Source organism: Peromyscus maniculatus, chromosome 14, assembly GCF_049852395.1.
Source record: "Peromyscus maniculatus bairdii isolate BWxNUB_F1_BW_parent chromosome 14, HU_Pman_BW_mat_3.1, whole genome shotgun sequence".
NCBI lineage: Eukaryota > Metazoa > Chordata > Mammalia > Rodentia > Cricetidae > Peromyscus > Peromyscus maniculatus.
In genome coordinates this window covers 71167411-71187982 of record NC_134865.1, presented here as the reverse complement: position 1 = coordinate 71187982, position 20572 = coordinate 71167411, and the positions used below count along the sequence as shown (strand labels likewise).

Genomic DNA, 20572 nt, shown 5'->3' with positions numbered 1-20572 from the left:
ACTTCTTTCCACACTGCTTCTTTGGCAGTGGAGGGTGCACTTGAAACATTGTGGCTGTTACTCTCCAGAAAGGGCTGTACACCTCCCCGTAATTAGACCGCAACTGAACCCGGATGAATCTTCTATTTCTGTAGCTCGTTTCCTGCTTACCTGTCTTTGTGCTGTTCTGTTTGCCTGATGCACGAAGTCTAGAGACGGCTCCATCTTGTTAAGCTGCTGAGCTGGAACTAATCAGAGTTAAGACACTGTACAAATTCAAAAGAGTAAACTGTAACCATCAAGCAGCAGCACTCCTATGCCTAGAATGCCCTCCCTGTCCCCAGAACTGACAGCTAGGGGCTCTCCTGCTCTCATGAGAGGGTGTAGCCAGGGACTCTGTGATACCCCACTTCTGTACCCTTGCATGCCCTTGAGTGCACCACAACTCCACAGTAAATATATTCTGTCCCCCCTCCCCCGCCCACACACACACATAGGTTTTGCAGACGGCTTGCAGGATTCAGAAAGCTGGAGATGCGCAGCTCCCGAGAGGCCAGTTAGGAGTTCCGAGTGCTAGCCTGGACTGCCTTTAAAGTGCAGCTGCTCAGCTAACCTACGGTTCTTTCACACTGGAGTCCCCGGGCAGATGACCCGGAAAGGCTGAATGTTTTAAAGCACTGTATTTAACCCGGGCTCACCTGGAAAGATAGCTTCTCTCATTTTGCTTTTTATCCCCTTGGAGTTTATTTTAACTGTAGACAATGTGAAGAATTTAATGACAGGTACAGCAGTGTGGTCCTGTACATACACTTGACGAAGTTCGACAACTTTTACTTTGCATACTGGGTTGAGAGTTTACAGTCTTGTTTTTTTGTTTTTGTTTTGTTTTTGTCTTTTTAAAAACTTACATTATTTCTTTGGATGGGTGTATATGGGGGAGTTTGTGGAGGTCAGAGGACAACTTATGGGAGTCTGTTCTTCCCTTTGACTATGTGAGTCCCAGGAGTAATTCAGGATACCAGGCATGATAGAAAGTGCTTTTTTTTTTTTTTTTTTTTTTTTTGGTTTTTTGAGACAGGGTTTCTCTGTGTAGCTTTGCGCCTTTCCTGGAACTCACTTTGTAGACCAGGCTGGCCTCGAACTCACAGAGATCTGCCTGCCTCTGCCTCCCGAGTGCTGGGATTAAAGGCATGCACCACCACCGCCGGGCTGATAGAAAGTGCTTTAACCTGCTGAGACAACCTATGGCCCTCACAGTTAATTTTTTAGGGAAATGACATATCTCGTTACAGGTCAGTAAACAATTAAGCAGGATCAGGGCAAATCACCTATACACCTGCCACCCATGCATGCAATAAACTTTTATCAGAGAGGAAATGCTCAATGTATACCTTCTTTTTTAAATTATTTATTTTTATTTTATGTACATTGGTGTTTTGCTTATATGTATGTCTGTATGAAGGTGTCAGATCACCTGGAACTAGAGTTATAGACAGTTGTGAGCTGCCATGTGGTTGCTGGGAATTGAACCTAGGTCCTCTGGAAGAACAGCCCGTGCTCTTAACCACTGAGCCATCTCTCCAGTCCCCAATGTATACCTTCTTGTATTTTAAATTTTATACTAGATTAAGTGCTAGAGTTTAATTTTTAATGTTTGAACAAATAAAATACTGATTGTAAGTTATCAAATTAAATGAGACACATAAAAAATTCCTATCATAGAGACTGTGATTTTGAAGAATTAACTATGAATTGTTACTTTAAACAGCCATCACACTACAATAACATTTCACAGAGGACTTATATAGTAAGTCATTTATACACTGATGTTTGCAGAATGAAGTCTATGAAGTGTAAGTCATTTATACATTGATGTTTGCAGAATGAAGTCTATGAAGTAAGTCTGTTTAATAAGAGGAGTGTTTGCTAGTTGTTGGGGATGTAAAGATGAATAAACACAGTTTCCGCTTTGAAGCAATTTCATTTTTGTGTAGAGCTTAGAAAACTGAGCGACATCAAGAGAGAGAAGATATTTTATAAACAGGCAGGAGGGGCCTGGTGGGTGGGCAGCTATAATAGGAGTCCTTTAGACTGGAGAATTGTGACCACTATTCTATGAAGCATCTAGGAGCCCTTTGTGGCAGTAAGACAAGCTCTGCTCTGGTGTGTGCCTGGGTAGGGCTGGCAGTGAAGGACGGTGGCATCGCCAAGCAGGAGAGAACTCAGATGGAAGTGGGTTCAGGGGAGTCAGTCGAGATTGAGGTGTTCCCTGTACATTTGACTGTTAGATACGGTATGGGGTTTTGAAGTTTCATCTCTTAAATAAGAACCTCACTTGGGTAGAGGGGTGGGGGCTGGAGGTAGTTTTGGGGCTCAGTTTATAAGGGGTAGCTCAAATTGCAAGACTGAATGCCATTCTGTAGGAAGCTTCTGCAGGGTGTGGAAGGCATCATGCCGAGGAAAGAGCTTTGGGGAAGCCTGCATTTAAAGACAGGCAGGGAATTCATGACAAGGATGGACTGGGAACCATTGGGAAGGGACACGAGGAAGCCAGGGAAATGCGGGGACTCAAGATTGTGGAAGATTCAAAACTGGCACCAGAAAAAAAAAAAAAAGTGTCAATTACCATCAAGGCTCGGTTTCCTTAGTGTTTACATATAAAGCCCCTGTCACCAATGGGAGGGAAATGCTTCTGTGTTAATATTTACTTAAAGCAGGCCCCAGAACTTCACATGTAGTGTGTTCTCAACTGTTTTGTGTTGCTTAGGCAAAAACGAGCAAAAGGCTATACTAGATCAAACTATTAACAGTGGTATCTACTGAATTTAAAGTGTCTTCTCTGTAATTTGTAGTCTTCATGTTTCTGCACTGATCATGTATTACTGTTTTATTCTATCACCTTCTTTTACTGATAGGCTTTTACTGTGTGGCCATACAGGCTTCAGTCCCTTCCTACCTGCCTCAGTCTCACGAGTGCTGAGATTATAGGTGTGAACCACCACACCTGGCTTGGGGTACTTTTAACATCAGGAAAATGGAAGAATAAAGCTATTGTAACAACTACTTTTTGTTTTTTGTTTTTATAAAACAGAAAGGTCATATCTTAGGTTATAATCTATGTAAGACAGCCAGATTGATTTCATATATTAAGCTATTGGTCAGTAGAGTAAAGCTTTGGGGGGTATCATGGCAGATTTGAATCTGTTGTGGATGTTAACGAATGAGAAAAATGACCATCAGGATGTCAAGTGAGGTTATTGTCTACTAAGTTCAGTAAGGCTGGCTTCCCATAAAATACATGTCTTCCCATTCCCCAGGAATTCAGAACTTATACTTTGAAACATCTGATAAAATTTCATGTCCTTTCAATCTTTGTTCTTTTCTAGATAGAAGCGGATTCTGTGATGTCTGCAGTAAATCCCAACACTTCTGGTAATGTGAAAGTTAATATTTTTAGTAGATATTCACAAAACTGAAATCAAGAACAATGTAGTTAAGTAGATTGTGCATTGTATTTAAACATGTCTTTGCTTCTCATTATTCACAAGAAGAGCTTTAAATTAAAAAAAAATTTAATTTAGTGTACAGAGTACTGGGTTTCAGTCTAGTACTTTCATGTACATTTTGTCCTTCTCCCTCATCTTTCCCTGTTGCCTCTGGCTGGTTCCCTTCCTCACCTCACAGCCCCCCATCTGCTTTTATGTTACATGTGTTCTTTAACTTTCTCTTTTCTCTCCCTCTCCTCTGTGCTTAAGATTTCTTCATTCCCTTTCATGGTCCCCTTTCCAGTTTCATGACCTATACGTAGCCCCCGTCCCCACATTAAAAATCCAAGTTCCGTATTTGAAAGTATTCGTTGTTCTGAGTTTGGCATATTTCACTTAACATGCAGTTCCATTCATTTTCTGCAAATGCCATGATTTCATTTTTTCTTTATGGCTGAATAAAGTTCCATTGTGTGTTACATTTTCTTTATTCATTCATCTTGTGATGGACTTTCTAGGCTGGTTCCATTTCTCAAGTATTACTAATAGTGCAGCAGTAAACATGGATGTGTAAACATCTCCGGAAGGACCCAGGAGCTATATAGCTCAGTCATATGGTAATTCTAGTTTCGGGTTTTAAGAAACCTATACTTCTTTCTAGGGTGGCTACACCAGTTTGCATTCTCACCAGCAGTGATGAAAGGTTCCTCTTTTCCCATATCCTTGCTGCCATTGTGGTGATTCTATTTCTTCTTTTTTCTTATTGGTGTAGATTTATGATACATTATGATGGGTTTCATAAAGATAATTTCTTTCAAGTGAATTATGTACTTTGACCATATTTATTGTCTTTCCCATTCCTTTCCTATAGCTCAACTTCTGTCTGCCTCACCTTAATCTCTTTCCTTCTCTCAGTGTTCCTTTTGCTTTTATGCTGCGTGCATTTGTGCACTTGTGTGTGTGTGTGTGTGTGTGTGTGTGTGTGTGTGTGTGTGTGTGCCTGGCTTATTTCATGTAATGGGATGGTCTCTAGTTGCACCCATTTTCCAGCTAACAACATAATTTTATTCTTGTCATGAATAAAACTTTATTGTAGAAGCTGAGCATCATGTTCTATATCAAGGGACATTTGTTTATCATATCCTAAGGAAGCATTTTCATGACTTTTGCCCATTGTTCTAAATTTGTGTGGTTATGTGTGGTCTTTTATCCCTTGGTTTTCCAAAGCTCTTAAGATTTTTTTGGGGGAGGATAGTGTATTTACCAGTAATATATGCTACAAATATTTCTCATATATATATATGATTTATTAGAATGATTTAATGGCTGTGGTCCAGCTAATCCAACAATGGCTAACTGTAAATGGAAAGTCTAAGAATCTAGAAGTTGCTCAGTCCACCAGGCTGGATGTCTCAGCTCGTCTTCAGTATACACTGGAATCCTGAAGAAGTAGACACTAATGCCAGTGAAGGAATGGACTTACTAGCAAGGGAGGGCAAACAGGCAAAAAGCAAAAGCTTCCTTGTTCCATGTCTTTATATAGGTTTCCAGCAGAAGGTGTGGCGCAGATTAAAGATGTGTCTTCCCACTTCAAGACCAGATTAATGGTGTGTGTGTGCACCTGCCTTAAGATCTGGATTAGAAGTGGATCCTCCTACTTGTAGTTAGGCAGAAATCCTTTACAGGTGCGCCCTCCACTTTTTGATTTTAGTTAACTCCAGATGTAGTCAAGTTGACAACCAAGAATAGCCATCACATGTAGGTATGACAGTGGTATGTTAATTTAGAGTCCTTTAGGTCTGTACCCAAAAGATGTATATTCACATTTTCTACTCTTATTCAGTATGGTCATTTAATCCTTAGAGGTATAACACAAAAGACAGAACTGAATACAAATAAGAGACAAGTCAAATTATGCTGATTTGCAGATAATAAGAGACCTTAAAGACTCCACCAGAAAACTCTTAAAAATGACAGTCATTCAGCAAAAGAGCAGGCTATAAAGTAAAGACAAGAATTAGTAGCTTTCCTCTGAATACATAATGAACATGCTCAGAAAGAAATCAGGAAAAGCAATCCCATTCATACTAGCTTCAAAGCCAAAAAACCAACCAAAAACCCAGGGGTAAACCTAACCAGGAAAACAAAAGACTTCTACAGTACAAATTTTAAAACTCTGAAGAAATTGATGATGAAACCAAAGGTAGAAACATCTCACACACTCATGGGTTGGCAGAATCAACATCGTGAAAATGGGTGTACTAGCAAAGGCAATCTGCAGATTTAGTGCATCCAAATATCTCCACTGGACTGGAGGTCTAGCTCAGTAGTTAAAACCCCTTTGTGTTCATGGCACCAGACACTACCTGCATGCTATTTCAAGAGAAGAATACTGTCCTCAGAAGCAAGTACAACTGGTGGAGGTGGATAGGCCCAGTGTAGAAATACAGTCATAGTCAGTTTTAAGAAGTCACTCCTTAAACGCAAACTGGGAGTACAGGGTAACAGACATTGCTGTGTATACTAAGATGTTAGTTACTTAAGGTATGATTGTAAGCAAGCAGTGATGGACATAATGATTTGACAGGGCTCTGTGTTAACTTGGTTCAGAAACAGAAGTATTGGGGAACTGTTTGGGAAATAGGTTAATTGTTAATAGTGCTTACTATTTTTTTAAAGCTCAAGAATTGGTAATTAAGTAGTAAGATGGGAATTGGAAAGGGGGGAATGACAAAATAAAGTGTGAAGAGAGGGAAAGTGTTAATGTATGGGATAGAAGTGGGAGAGTGTAAATGTATGGGTTAGAAGCGGATAAATAGTAGAGGAACTATAGAATAGGTACAGACAAAGAAAGGATATTCAGAAGAACTGTATGACGAGTCATAGAAGTTATGTGCAGACAAGGAGTAAGCCAAACAAAACAAGTATGATGGATTTAGTTATCAGCCTGGCACAATCTAGAACCCCTTGGGAAGAGATTCTCAGTGAGAGATTGTCTAAATCAGATGGGCATGTGGGCGTGTCTGGGGGCGTTGCCTTGATCGTACTGATGTGAGAAGACCTGGCCCACTGTGGTGGCACCATTCCCTGGGTTTGGGAATCCTGGACCGTGGAAGTGGAGAGTGAGCTGAGCATGGGGGCACAGAGGCATTCATTCGCTCTGCTCTTGACTGTGCCTGGGACTGGCTGCTTCGAGTTCTGGCCTTGCCTTTTCCCACAGTGATGGACCATAACCTGGATTTGTAACCTGAATAGACCCCTTTTCCCTTAATGTTCTTTCTGTCAGCACTTTAAAAAAAAAAAATCATAGCAACAGAAAGGAAACTAGAACAAGTGAAGTAGAAAAGTACCAATAAAACTAAAAATAAAAGAGAGAAAACGCCGTAGGAGATACTGTAGCCTCAGCTAGTACGTCATCTTCCAACTTGGATGGACGTGGTTTCTCCTCCCCTCTTGAGTGTTTTTTTTAATGGTAGTCTCTGCTGATGTGCGGAGGGCTGATCATTTCAGTTATTCACACAGTTTAAGTCATTGTGTTCTTCCTGCTGTGTGGGACTCAAGCTCCTTCCAGAATTCCTTAGTCTGAGCCCCACACCCCTCACTGCTAGTTACTGGCTCATCTCTGGTATTTTGGAGATCGTACTTGCCATGTGGAATTCTGTGTCACTGAGGTTCTGAAGGGTGTGGAAGGCCTGGCTAGTTGGATTTACCTTTGTGACTCGGTGTCTCTTCCTGGCTGCCAGGTTAACTCATGCCTGCTGGGGCAACTGTTCAGTATACTTCTCATGTTCTCTGATACTGGCTGAGGCAATGGCAGAGATCATTCCTTCTCAAGCTATTCTCTCCATGGCACAGGTGTCGGATAGCATATTCAGGTTCCTATACCACTTCTGCCTCCTTTTATGGAGCCCTCACGGCTCCGGCCATCTTTTCATCCACAGTATATCCAGTCCTTGGTTGCATCTCTGCAATCTGCCCAGTTTTCCTTCTGCTCACTGTTAATTATCGTGCCCATGTCCAGGAGAAGGAAAGCACTCCTTCAAGCTACCTACCCCTGACTTCAGCGCATATGAGCATCATGGTGTAGCTGGTCACTGTTAATGCCACTCTCGACTGCTTCTCTGTGAATATCTCACATCAGCTGGGGCTTATTTTTTTTTTTTTCTTCAGCTCTTTTTCTTTTAGCAATATGATGGCGTGAGGTTGCACAGAGTCACCTTCTCCTTCACAGCAGTGGTTAATTTTAATTGTCAGCTCGACACAACCAGGAGCCACCTGGAAAGAGAGTCCCAGTGACAGTGGCCGAGATCAGGCTGGCTCCTGTGGGCTTGCTATGAGGAATCTTTCTTAATTGTGTTATGGAGATGGGAAGACCTGCCCTGAATATGGACAGCACCACTGTGCTCTGAATGGTACAGGAGAGAGAGCTAGCTGAGCACCAGGCAGGCAGGCATCCATTTCTTTGTGTTCTTGACCATGGACCAGCAAGTCTGCCACTGCACTATCCCCACCGTGATGGTCTGGGACCCGGAATTGTGAGCTACACTAAACCTTTCCCCCTCCAGATTGCTTGTTGTCAGGGTATTTTATCATAATAACATAAATTAAAGGAAGACATCCTAGTGGATGTCAAAAGAACTTATCAAGAAGTTCTTTTCATTTTGATTTAGTTAATTTACAAGCACGATGAGTCTATAGTAGGAAATGTTAAACCATTCAAAACCATGAAGACAAAAATGTTACTTATAATGTAATACCCATAGGATGATTCCATTTTACTTTGCCGTGTGTGTGTGTGTTTTGAGACCGTTACTTGTCTTGTTATTGTGCTAAAATACTGGACAAAAGCAACTTAAGGAGGAACAGGTTTATTTGGGCCCACATTTCCAGGGTACAGTCCTTCATAGCAGAAAGTTGTGGCAGAAGGAGTTTGCGGTGGCTGGTCACAGTTCCTCCACAGCCAGGAAGGAGAGCTCAATGAATGCTTACACTCAGCTTCCTCTCCTTTATTCAGCTCAAGTCCAAACCAAAGGAATGTCCCCACCCACATTTAGGGTGGACTTTCTACCTCAATTAAGCTAATCCAGATGCTCCCTCACTGACACATGAGTTTCTGTGGTGACTCTAGTCCCTCTGAATTAACAATTCAGATTAACTGTCACAGACTAGGTCTTGTTATTATGCAGCAGTGGCTGCATACTTTTGATCTCTTGTCTCAGCCTCTTGCATGCTGGGAACACACACATGCCCTACCCTGCCATGTCTGGCTTTGAGGCTGAGCTGAGCAGCTGGAGGACTAAGAGTAAGGCTGAAATAGAAGGAATGGAAATGATTGACTGTTTAAAGCCAGGGGGAGGTCAAGAGTTCATTTTTTTAGGATGTCTTAATTTCAGAAGTCTTAATTCATATGTCAGCTCCATTAAGTGTTTGCATATGGAACTCAGGAGAGCTCTGGGATAAAGAAATAAAATTGGGAATATTAGCATGTCGATTTTTTTTAAAATCATGGGTGGGATGAAACTATTTGGACAGAGATAGGTGGACTGAGAACTTAGGAACTCCGTTTAATGGGGTCAGGTAAAGGATGTGGAAAGGGTAAAGGAGACTTGAGAATGACAGAAGGAAAACCATGAATGTTAGTTGAAAAGCCAGAGGAAGTAGAGAGTGGCCAGTGACCTGCTCGCAGGTCAGGTAGCAGAATGAGGGGTAGTAGCCACTGGAGTTGGCAACCTGGAAGCAAGTGTGACTCCAGCTAGCAGAATTAGTGTCTGGTGATGTCATCAGCCAGGGGAGTGATAAAGGGGAGTGATAACGTGAGACAGTGTGAGCAGATGGGTTTTTCAGTAAGTTGGGAGTGGCCATGAGTCCGGAGATATTTTGTTTGTTGTTTCTGTGCTTAACAAAATGGTCTGATGAAGGAGGAGAAAGGGAAGACAGATAGAGTCAGCTAGCGAGTGGGCAAACCTTCTTTCATATGAGGAGCTAGGACCCAGACCACACTGGGTCGATTTTTCAAAACTGTGCCCTTCTTTAGGAAATTTGAAGTATATAAAAGCTACAAAATAAAAATAGTAAGAAAATAGCTTTATCCCCTTTATCCAAATTCATTTAGTGTTAATAGCTTCCCATTTGCCTTATCATCTGTTCCTTTATATTATATCTTCCCCTAGTACATTGCTTTTTATCTAATTTACCATCTATATTCTATTTTTTTACCAGTTGATCTAATAATGTCCTTAATGGCTTTTCCACTTTTACTACAGGAACTAGTTTTTGGTGTTCGAACTCTATAGTTTGGAATGTTTCGGCAACATTTTGATAATATTGAGAACTTCAGTGAATATAGAGTTGTCCTCACTTTCTGTTTTATTTTTAAAGCACAGTCTGTAAGGGTCCTGGAAAAGTCCCACAAAAGACTACCATCCACATATGCCATCAAAAAGAGCATTTATTATCTTGAGAGTATGAGTTCCAGCATGCTTGGGGCCACACATCTGACATATAGGCAAAATGGCGACCTTGAGAGAAGTTTGCAGCCTCCTTTTATACACACCTGAAGGAATTCTAAAGACAGTGAGGTCTATTGGAGAAATTATTTTGGCCACTCCACGTAGTTAAAAGGATATTTATTTAATGGCGTAACTCACAAATTAAGTAATGGGTAGGTGGCAGGGTCTGGGGAAGGTGTAACGCAATCCAGCGGTGTTCTCCAGAGCTCTGCACAGTCCACCTTCACCGTTCAGCGTCCCGGCACCGGCACCGAGAGAGCGCACAGAGAGAGCGCTGGCCCATCCAGCTCTAGGGTCCCCAGGCGCCTCCCCTTGCCCCGCCTCGTAGGCGTGACAGTTGCCAGAGTCTCAATGGGGGTTGGAACTTCCAGATCCAAGCTGGAATGGCTACCCACTACAGAGGTCATTCTATTTAAGATTGGTTTATGGAAATGACAATCATATTAGTATCTTCTTGATTGGTTAGGGCTAGCAGGGGTTGGCTAGGGCTACAGTTTTTCCATTTGGGGGCAAGTCTGGACAAGTTCCAGGCTCTGCCCTTATTTGGTTTTGCCTTGAGATACTGTGGGGACTGGCTCAGGCCTGATGCCATGCAGTTCCCCTCTTCCTTGCTGTTGGGGGTGGGGGCGTTGGTGATTGATGGGCCTTTCCTTCAGAAAGGGCTTGCTTAGTCTCAGGAAACTGAAACTGAGGCCTGATCTCTGACAGAAGACTGAGCAACCTGTAATGGTGTCTCCTTGGCTCTCACACAGTTCATTTTAAATATCAAGGCACAGTTAAGAGGATGACAAAATTATAGTACTAACAGAGATGAGAAGAAAGCTAGAGAAGGTCAAGTACAGTAGGCTGACCTGAGAAGGAGTAATGCAGGATAAACATAGTCATTTCAGAGTTACAGGAATCAGTCCATCAAGAAGACTACACAGTTTTGAACATGTATACCACTATTCAAAATTCTGAATACACGAAAGGAAAGACAGATGAAATGAAGGAGGAAAACGGTAAGTCTTCCATGGTGGTCGGCATTTCTCCATTCCTGTGGATAATAGATCAAGTAGACGCCAGTCAGTGGCGCTGCAGATGACCTCACAGCACCATCGACCACCAGCTTGACCTACTTGTTATCTGTAGAGATCTCCACTCAGGAGCTTGCTGGGCAAGTTCTTCACAAGTCTTCACAGCACACTACACCTTACAGTATATTTGCTCTTTGTGGTCGAATTGTGTTGTAATCAATAGCAGGGGGTATCTGGGAAAAGTCCCAGCTGTTTGGAAACTATCACGTTTCTAAATAACCTGTAGGTCAAATAAATTCAAAGGGAAAAGTTAGAAGATATTTTGACTGAAAAGGCAACATTTCACATCTTTGTGAGCTGCATTGAAAATAGTGCATAGGAAGCAGCACTAAGTTTCTGGCTTACGAAAGAGAAAATCAGTCTCAAACTGGTGACCTCTATTTCCACTTTTAACTCCAAAAAGAGCAGCTAGTCTGGGTAAATGTGCATGTATTTGTACATGCAATGCAGATGAGGCCCCAAATAAGTGGGAGGAAGAAATGACAAAGATTAAAGTGAAAATCAATGAAACTGAGAAGAGAAAGACGAAGACATTAAGAGCTGCTTCATTTATTTTTTAGTGAATCAATAAAACTGAGAAGCTCACCCACATAGGTGGGGCCCCCAAATTACTAATCTCATGAATGACAGAGGTAGATCCCATAGTTATTTAAAGGATAACTAGGATATACAACTTTATGTCAACAGTTTGGCAACTTAGACAAAATCGCCAGATTTCTTGAAAGACAACCTACTGGAAAGCCAAGAAGAAAGAGATAATGGGAACAGTGCTGTCTCTATTAAAGAAATGGACTTTTTTTAGTGAAAATCCTTCCTGTAAAGAAGGATCTAGGCCTGGATGGTTTCATAGTGAAGGCTACCAAATACCAAAGAAAGAATAGTAAGTGGTGGTATTTACAGTCTCCGCTGTCCTTCTTCTATACGTTTATTACATCATAGTCATGTTTCTCTGGTCTTTCAGTGTATTTTTTCTCTCTACTTTTATACATTGTGAAATTTTACATTTAAAAAATTTTAATATGTGAAGAAAAATAAGTAAATATTTTCTGTACACGCTTGTAGTATCTAGTGAGTAATACTCAATAGTTGTATTCAGTTACTTAGATTTGTTTGCATTTGCAGGTCTTATTCCTGCAAACCTTAAATAAATATCAGTTCCGCAGACACCATTCCTGATGGAGAGACGACTGAAAACTCACTGCCAACCTTGCCTCTTTACTCAGTGACCTTTTCACTGGCCAAGTCTAAATCCTTCTTTACTGTTTGTGATATTAAGGATCGAACCCCAAGGCCTCATGCACCCTAAGTCAGGTGCTGACCAGGGAACTATAGTCCTAGCCTTCAAATACTATTTTTATACTGCAGGAAGCACAGTGCCATGATATTTTTAATTGTTAATTATATTTTCATATACTGTATCATATGGTAAGATATCTTTTAAAGATTTATTTTATTTTATGTATGTGGGTATTTTGCCTGCATGTAAGTATGCACACCACGTGAGTGCCTGGGATCTGTGGAGGTCAGAAGAGGGGCTTGGGTCCCCTGAGGCTAGGGTTACAGATGGTTGTGCATCACCATGTGGGTGCTGGGAGTCAAACCCAGGTCTTAGGCAAGAGCAGCAATGCTCTTCACTGTTGAGCCGCCTCCCCTGTGCTATGGTGAGACAGCTTCCTGATACCTAGAGGAAAACACATGTATTTCTTTTTAGTTTTTATTGTATGCATATGTGTCTGCTTTTCTGAATGTGTCTGCACCATGTGTGTGCAGGTGCCCACAAAGGTCAGAAGAGGGCACTGAATTCCCTGGAACTGGATTAACAGGCTTGTGTGAACTGCCCAATGTGGGTGATGGGAACCAAACTCAGGTCCTTTGCAAAAGCAGCAAGTGTTCCTAACCACTGAACTAACTCCTCAACACATTTATATATTTCATTTATATATATGTATTTTCTATTTATATATATTTCATTAATATATCATATATATTTCATTTATATATATATCACATATACAAGTGAAATTGTATATATATTTCATTCATATATTATCACATATACAAATAAAATTTATATATACCCTATATGAAGTATGGATGTTAGAACAATATTTTCAGAAGAACAGGTGTTTTACCTAATCCCTAACTTAATATAGTTTCCCTATGCTTTTAATTTCCTATTGAAAATTTTCACACTTGCAAAATATTCAAAATACTGTTTCTTTGACGTTCACGTTGTCATGTTTTGGTGAAATGTTTCCTCAAATTTTTCCTCTTCGGGTTTCTGTGTTTGTATTCCAGTCTACAAAGAGTTCTGTCTTTTGGCGGGAGGCTTTCCTGCTTCTTTAGTGCTGACTGGGTTTCTCTGTCCCAAGAGTCCCCTGATAGTCAGTAGTCCCAATAGTTAGTGCAGGGTTCTTCCCCTTACTCAGTAGTTTTGTGTGCTATTTCTCTGTCCTGTGACTTTTCTGCTCTGTTAAGTCTGACTGTGGCTGAAGGCACCTTAACAGTCATCCTTTGCATAGGTCTCTGTCTTTTTTATGTTTTCCAATTCTGAACTAAGTATCTAACTTCATGAAGAATTTTTAGTTGTAGTTTGGATTGTACGTGTTTGTTTTTTCTTCAGCTCAGGTTGTTCTGAAGCTCTCTAAGCAGCTGAAGATGTCTCTACCTCCCCAGTTCTGGGACATCAGGCATTGCCTACCATATCTGGTTTAATGCAGAGCTGAGATTTGAACTCAGGGCCTCTTGCATTCTTGGCAAGCACTCTACCACTTGAGCTATTTCTCTAGCCCCACACTGAAGAATTTCCTTCCTCAACTGAAGGAATTAACTGGGAGATTAGCTTGACTTTCTTTAGTTCTCTGAGGTATACAGGGAGGTGTGGATTCTGAAAGACAGATTTTCTTTACTGTGTAGTGTAGCATGAATCTTAAAAGTTCTAAATAATAAAATCAAACCTGAGCCAAGTATTGGAGTGAACACTGGAAGGTCAGAGAGACAGAACAAGCCACAGCTAACCTCACCTGGCCAACTTCTCAGCTGGTCTTGTTTCCTCAGACTGGAAGCCTCTGTGTCCTCATATCCGAATGGCTCTCAGCTGAACTGTGCTGCTAGAAGCCTTAAAGCTTAACCAGCCAAATGCTTAGCCAGCCAAATACTTAACTAGCCAAATGCTTAACCAGCCAAATGCTTCTAGTTTCTGGTCCTCACACCTTATATACCTTTCTGCTTTCTACCACCATTCCCTGGGATTAAAGGCATGAGTCACCATGCTTGGCTGTATCCTTGAACAGATGGATTTCTGCCTCTGGAATGCTAGGATTAAAGGCATGTTTTACCACTGCCTATCCTAAATATCTAGTGGCTTTTCTGTTCTCTGACCCCAGATAACTTTATTAGGGTACACAATATTTTGGGGAACACAATACCACCACAGTGTAGTAAGTTCTTTGACATAAATGTTGATTTTCAGGGTAACTTTTCCTACATTGAGTATTTTCTTAGGTCTCCTAATAAATGCTCTCACATTTATTAAGATATGACTACATGAAAAGGTGTTCCCATTTAAGTTAAATTCATAGGATTTCACCCCAGTGCAAAAAGTGGGTGTTATTGAAGGATAAATTCTGGCATAAGGTTTTCTACCTTCATTCCAGAAGCATTTCCGTGTGTGTGAGTGCTCTGCAATAAAGTAATGGCTGGTCTGTGGTATGCCATCTCGACTGCCCTCTTCTTTTGGTTTTCTTAGTTCTGATGTCTGAGAGAGGTTTGACTTGTGGCAGAAGATAACTTCTGATCATGAACTCCCCATCCTTGATGACTTTCTAGTGGTGGAATGCCGCATCATTCAGCTTGCTCGTCATTTGCAGTAGTCAGGGGGCTTCCTTTGGACAGTTTTAATGTGCAGGCACGAGTATTCCACACTCAGTACATGGCACAGCCTCTTCTACGACTGAGTTCTATGTATAATGAAGACTGCCTTATTCTGGTACGTTTTCTCAGATTCATTATGGCCAAAGGGTTGCTTCCCCTGGAGTTTTTCAGAACTGACAACAGACTTTGGGTCCTCTCATGTTAATAATATGCTTGGGGACTTACTCCAGTGTGTACTTCCTTGCATTTAATATACAAGAATGCCTCTCACATCCATTTCTCAACTCAATCATTAGGATACTTCTTTCCATAATTTAATTTGTAAAGTGTATTTCAAAAGGTCACTAAGTAAATTAGACATCTGAGAAATTCAGGAGGTAGCATTGAAAGGATTAGTTTGGAAGGTTGAGATCAAATGTAGGTGTTTAGTGTCTTGTTTGAAAATTGACTGTGAAGACCTGCTTTTGTCTCCAAGCTTCTAGTATTTTTCCTTCTCCCAGTCTTGAGATCAATATCAAATTATTTTTTCTCAGAGCATCTCTTTCTTCAGGATTAAAGGAATAGATTTATAGCTAGGGCACCAACTCGCCCCATCCAGCTTCGGTTTGTGTTTACTTGACTGGTGTGACTCCAGGCCACAAACATCTAAGAGAAACAGTTAAATAGCTATTCCATGAGAAGTAACCATCGAACTCTGCTGCTAACACGAATTCTTTCTATTAGAACTGCCAATCCTAAACCAATTTCACACTATCAACTCATTTCCTTCCCCGTAGATCACAAGGGTCACATTTACCACATGGTATTTTTCTTGAAAGAAGTGGATTATGTAGAGATTAAATGTCTTCAATTATGCTGTCTCTCTCCATAGTGTGTTTTCCCCATTTATTTTATTTTATTCTTTTTATATGTATGAGTGTTTGGCCTGCTTTTATGTGTGTGCCTGTGGGTGGTAGTGAGCCACCATGAGGATGGTGAGAGCTGAACCTGTGTCCTCTGCAAGGACAGCAAGGGTTGTTAACCTCTGAACCATCTCCAGTCTATCTCTCCATGGTGTTTTGACATTGGAGGAGTTAAGGGTTGGCCTTCGCTTCCTGGAATGTACCTATTTTGATAATCCAGTTCCCAAAGTTCTGGGTATTTGTGATTGGGAATTCTCTTTCTGCTACCCATAGGTTTGTTGTTGTTGTTGTTGTTGTTGTTGCTATTGTTGTTGTTAAAGACAATGCCATGTAGCCCAGGCTAGCCTCAAACTTTCTACATAGTCAAGGATGACCCTGAACTCTTGAGCCTCCTGCCTGCACCTCTCAAGTATTGGCATTATAGACCTTTATCACCGTACCTGGCTCCACAGCTATTCTTCAGGTCAAGGCCATGGCAGGTGTCTATGCAGGGTACTTTGGCTGTAGCGTTTCCTAGTTGAGGTCTAGACACATGTCCTGGGTTCACATTGACTCAGTTGCTCCTAAGTAAGGGCAATGTTCTGAAGATACACCTCACCTTGCAGTTTGGGACGGTACCTGGATGCCCAGGTCCTGTTTTCCAAGGGCTTGTAGTCCTCTTAGAAGATGAATCTTGTCTGTTAAAAATTTCTTGTGAAAATGAATAAAAACACAAAGTTGAATCAAAGCTATTAGAATAGATATAGGCTAGCTGGAAGAAAAGTACATTTTTTGAGGACCTGGGGCATCCCCAAATGAATAGCAAAAAAGGTAGCATTGATTTTGCTTCTGTCAGCCAACAAGCAAGTGGATATAAGTTTCAACCAACTAGTATAGGCAAGACAAAGGAATTGAGAAAAAAGTCAAGCCATCTAGCTAAGGAAGCCACAGATCACCAATGAGATTGATGTCAGTAAGGAAGTGACGGATTGCTGATCAGATCGATATCAGTATACAGGTTTCCTCACTCAGGGCTTTGCTCGTAGCTTCTCTTACATTGGTGAAGGAAACTGGAGCTAGAAGAGACCTAGAAACACTCACCTGTCCCCTATTTTAAGATGAAGAGACTGATATAGAAAAGAGGTAAGAGAACATACACCTGGCATTTGTACAACTCGTTAGAAAAGACTTTTGCTTGTGCTACATCATTTACTATTTTATAGACAATAACTACATTTCTTGAACAATTATGTGCAGATCTGTGATGGGCACATTGTAGTAGATATTTAATCAACTTTATGATCTTATCAAACGCTCCCCTCTTTGAGACATTAAAAATATGAAACTTAGAGTAGTTAAGTCTATTTACCTAGAATACCAAAACTGGCTAGTAAGGAGCACACTGAAGCCATGGGATCTGTGACCTTGCTCTCATGGCCACCTATAAGCCCTTCCTTTGATTTTTTTTTAAGTTATTTATTTTTTGTTTGCATTGGTATTTTGCCTCCATGTGTGTCTGTGTGAGAGCATCAGATCTTGGAGTTACAGACAGTGTGAGCTGCCATGTGTGTGCAGGGAGTTGAACCTGGGTCCTCTGGAAGAGCAGTCAGCACTCTTACCCACTGAGCCATCTCTCTCAGGCCCCTCCCCCCTTGATTTTCAGTAGTGCCATGGATCCTGTTTATGGTCACAACAGGACGGAGGCTGGTATTCTCTCCCCTGAGGAACATGATAGTTGAAATCAGGAGTGCTGTCAGTTTATAAATGGCAAACCAACAGGTTCTATATCAGGAGTCACTGGTTTCAGACTTTGTTCTGAATCCAAGCATCCAGAGCAAAGAGAGAAAACAAAACAAAAAAAAAACAAAAAACAAAAAACAAAAAAAACAAAAAACAAAAAACAGTACAGCAGTCAGTGTCCACACAGGAAAAACCTAGACAGGCCAGTTCCTGGCCTGGGATACTTCTGTGCTGTCTTACAGTGGGAGAGGCTACTGAGTGGCTATCTGAGCCCATAGACAGTTCAGTACACACAGCAGTGAGTTTTGTGGCTGCTCCTTACGTTTTCTTAAGGGTAGGTCCATATTTAATGCCAGGACATGTCAGCATGACTCTGTGAAAGTCAAAGACCGTGTGCCCTGAATATAGGCCTCCCAGATGATCTGCTGCCATTGTAGGGTGAACCTAGGGTGTGAATAGCAGCATGTGAATTTTATGGTGCTCTTGCTCTCTGAATGCTAAGTAAGCACTGCAGATAAGAACCTACTGAGCATGCTCGCTTAGTCCTCACATAGTTATCTCCACCCCCCACCCCACCAGTGCTTTATAGAGTATGGTTTGGGGTGAGGTAGGGGTGGTGAGAGGCAGGACAAAATACCTCAGAATTTTGCTTTTGTTTGAAGACTACATTGAGAATGTTTTGTTTCCTTATATCATAGTCTCTTTTAAAATAACCTTTTACTTTCATACTCATACAAGAAAAAGCCTTCCTGGAAGTTAATTTTAACCTTTGGATTTGAATGATGGGAAAATCAAAGGGATTGATTCATCATCATGGTAATTGTGGGCTGTTTGACTCAGTCATGCTATCCAGTGTAAGTTCAATTGAAAAATAATTTGTAGATGATTAGGTTAATGGTCAGTTGGCTTGTGTGCCTTGTCTATTTCTGTCTTGTCTGATTTGTTAGCTGAGTAAATATATTTTCCTAAATTTAAATTTCCATTTTCTAGCCTTTCAGGTCCTGTACTGGTGTGTGTCTCGAGACACCAGGCTCCTATTTGAGAACAAATGTCAAGATATAACTGGAGTTAAGTCTTCCATGTTTTACTTAGCGTCATAGTTCTTTCTATGTAGGAAGCCACACACAGACTGAAGGTGCTATATCTTGAAATCATAATCTGAAGAGCAGTTGTGCTACCCACATATCTACATCCATTTGTTTATTTCACTGTCCATTTAGAGAATGGCGACTATCTTCATTGTAGGGACAGGAAAGAATTAGGAGACAGATGCTGACTCATTAGGGAAGTTATAGGAAAGACGCATTACCTCTTCCCTGTGGCTGGATGTTGTGCTGAGACTGTAGACAGGAAGACAGGAAGCTTCCTTCCTGGAAGCAGACCCTGAAAATGGGTAGGATTGGGGTAAGCGGTGGATGCTGAGACTGTAGACAGGAAGGCAGGAGGCTTCCTTCCTGGAAGCAGACCCTGAAAACGGGTAGGATTGGGGTAAGCGGTAGAGCCAAGAGGAGACTGCAGTAAATGCATGTAGAGAATTGCCAGCAGCTCTCCTGGAGCTGTCGTGGATCCCTCTGCTCTGCTAGGCATAACCCATCACAGATTCAGACTTCTCCATAAAAGCTCCGAGTATCATCGTGGCTTTGCTGGGGTGTTTATCACTGCCACGCCACAGCTGGCTGTGCAGAAGGCAGGCTAGGCTGTCTGCTCCCCAAGGCCCTCTCCTCCACACCTCTTATAGACTCTTCCCCCATGGTGTTTATTCTCAGATCTCTGTCTCCTTGTAGCAATGCTGTCCCAACACTCTCCTCTTAGATCTGGACACCCTAACCTGTCATGTCTCAAGCCATTAGGAAAGTATCTTTCCCAAACCAGAGTGTGTTAGAATCCTGCTACCTCCTGCACCAACAGGAGTATGTAGTATGTGACTGGAAATGACGCCCTGTTCAGCCTCATTCCCTGACCTCATGCAGCTGAGAGCTGGGAAGGAGGTTAAGGTCCACTTTGCAGAGAAGGATGAGGTTTTCAATTGCTGAGTGGGGCAGGACTCGGCACTCTTAGCACCAAGCACCTTTGATGCGTCATGATCAGGAGACGTGCATAATGAAAAGGTAATGATTCCTGTCCCTGTTCATAGGAATAAGATCTCTATTCTGCTGTAACCTGCTCTTAACTTGTCTCCCTCCCAGTCATACAGAAAAGCTTGATTTCTTCTAGTAATAGAGGTTCCGTTCTCTTTATTCTACTTTTCTGCAGGCGATTGGAAGAAAATATCAGTCCTCTGAGTTTACTCATCCACCTTGCTCTGACAACTCAGCGTGTTGGTGTCGCATACATCTTCTCTCTCTTTACACAAACACAGCACACCCCCAATCATGACTGCCTAAACGTGTAATCTGAATTTTATTTATTCCTCGAGCTAGAAAAGGCTTACAGTATGCTTTTTTTTTTTTTTTTTAAAGGCCACTTCATCCTTTTAGGCCCTTAGTTTTAGGCATTTCAGTCCTTGGGAAAATGAATATACGGAACAGTGAGCATGAACTTTGCCTTCTTTGCTAGACCTAGGGCCAGCCTCACAGCCAAGTCACCTGCCACTTTTATTATTTTCTCCTCCACTCTCCCTGGGTTTATTACAGCTTCTAATTTGAGCTCCCTGGGATAGCCAGGCACCAGACTGCCTCATTCTCAAGAGGATTTCTCGGTGTGCACTGACCCCGAAGCTTAGAACTGGGAACCACAAAAAGATATACATAATGGAACTTTCAAAGAAAAAAAATTTTGATAGTTTTATTCGATTTTTTGAATACATTCACCCCTGTGGTGAAAGCTGATTACCCTCCTAGGAATCAGCTTTTCAAAAAGTAGGAAAAAAAATCACCTTCGTGTTCTCTTGCTATATGGCATATCTGCATCACACATATTAAGTAGTTCGGGAGGTAAAAAATACATACACATCTTCATCATAGAACATGAAAAGGAATCATTTTGCCCAGGATAGATTATAAAATGGAAGGACATATTTTCCAGTTGTG

The 20572-nt window shown here is 41.5% G+C and overlaps 1 protein-coding gene across 4 annotated transcripts in view; it reads left to right on the top strand.

The window, feature by feature from the left end:
- The window catches only part of Efcab11 (EF-hand calcium binding domain 11), a 163590-nt gene that overhangs the window by 5309 nt on the left and 137709 nt on the right, over positions 1–20572 (top strand). For all 4 annotated transcript variants that reach the window (XM_076551216.1, XM_076551217.1, XM_006986862.4 and 1 more), the window contains one exon: positions 3366–3411. In XM_076551216.1, coding sequence (XP_076407331.1) covers positions 3366–3411 — 46 coding nt within the window. The remainder of the gene's footprint in view (positions 1–3365; positions 3412–20572) is intronic.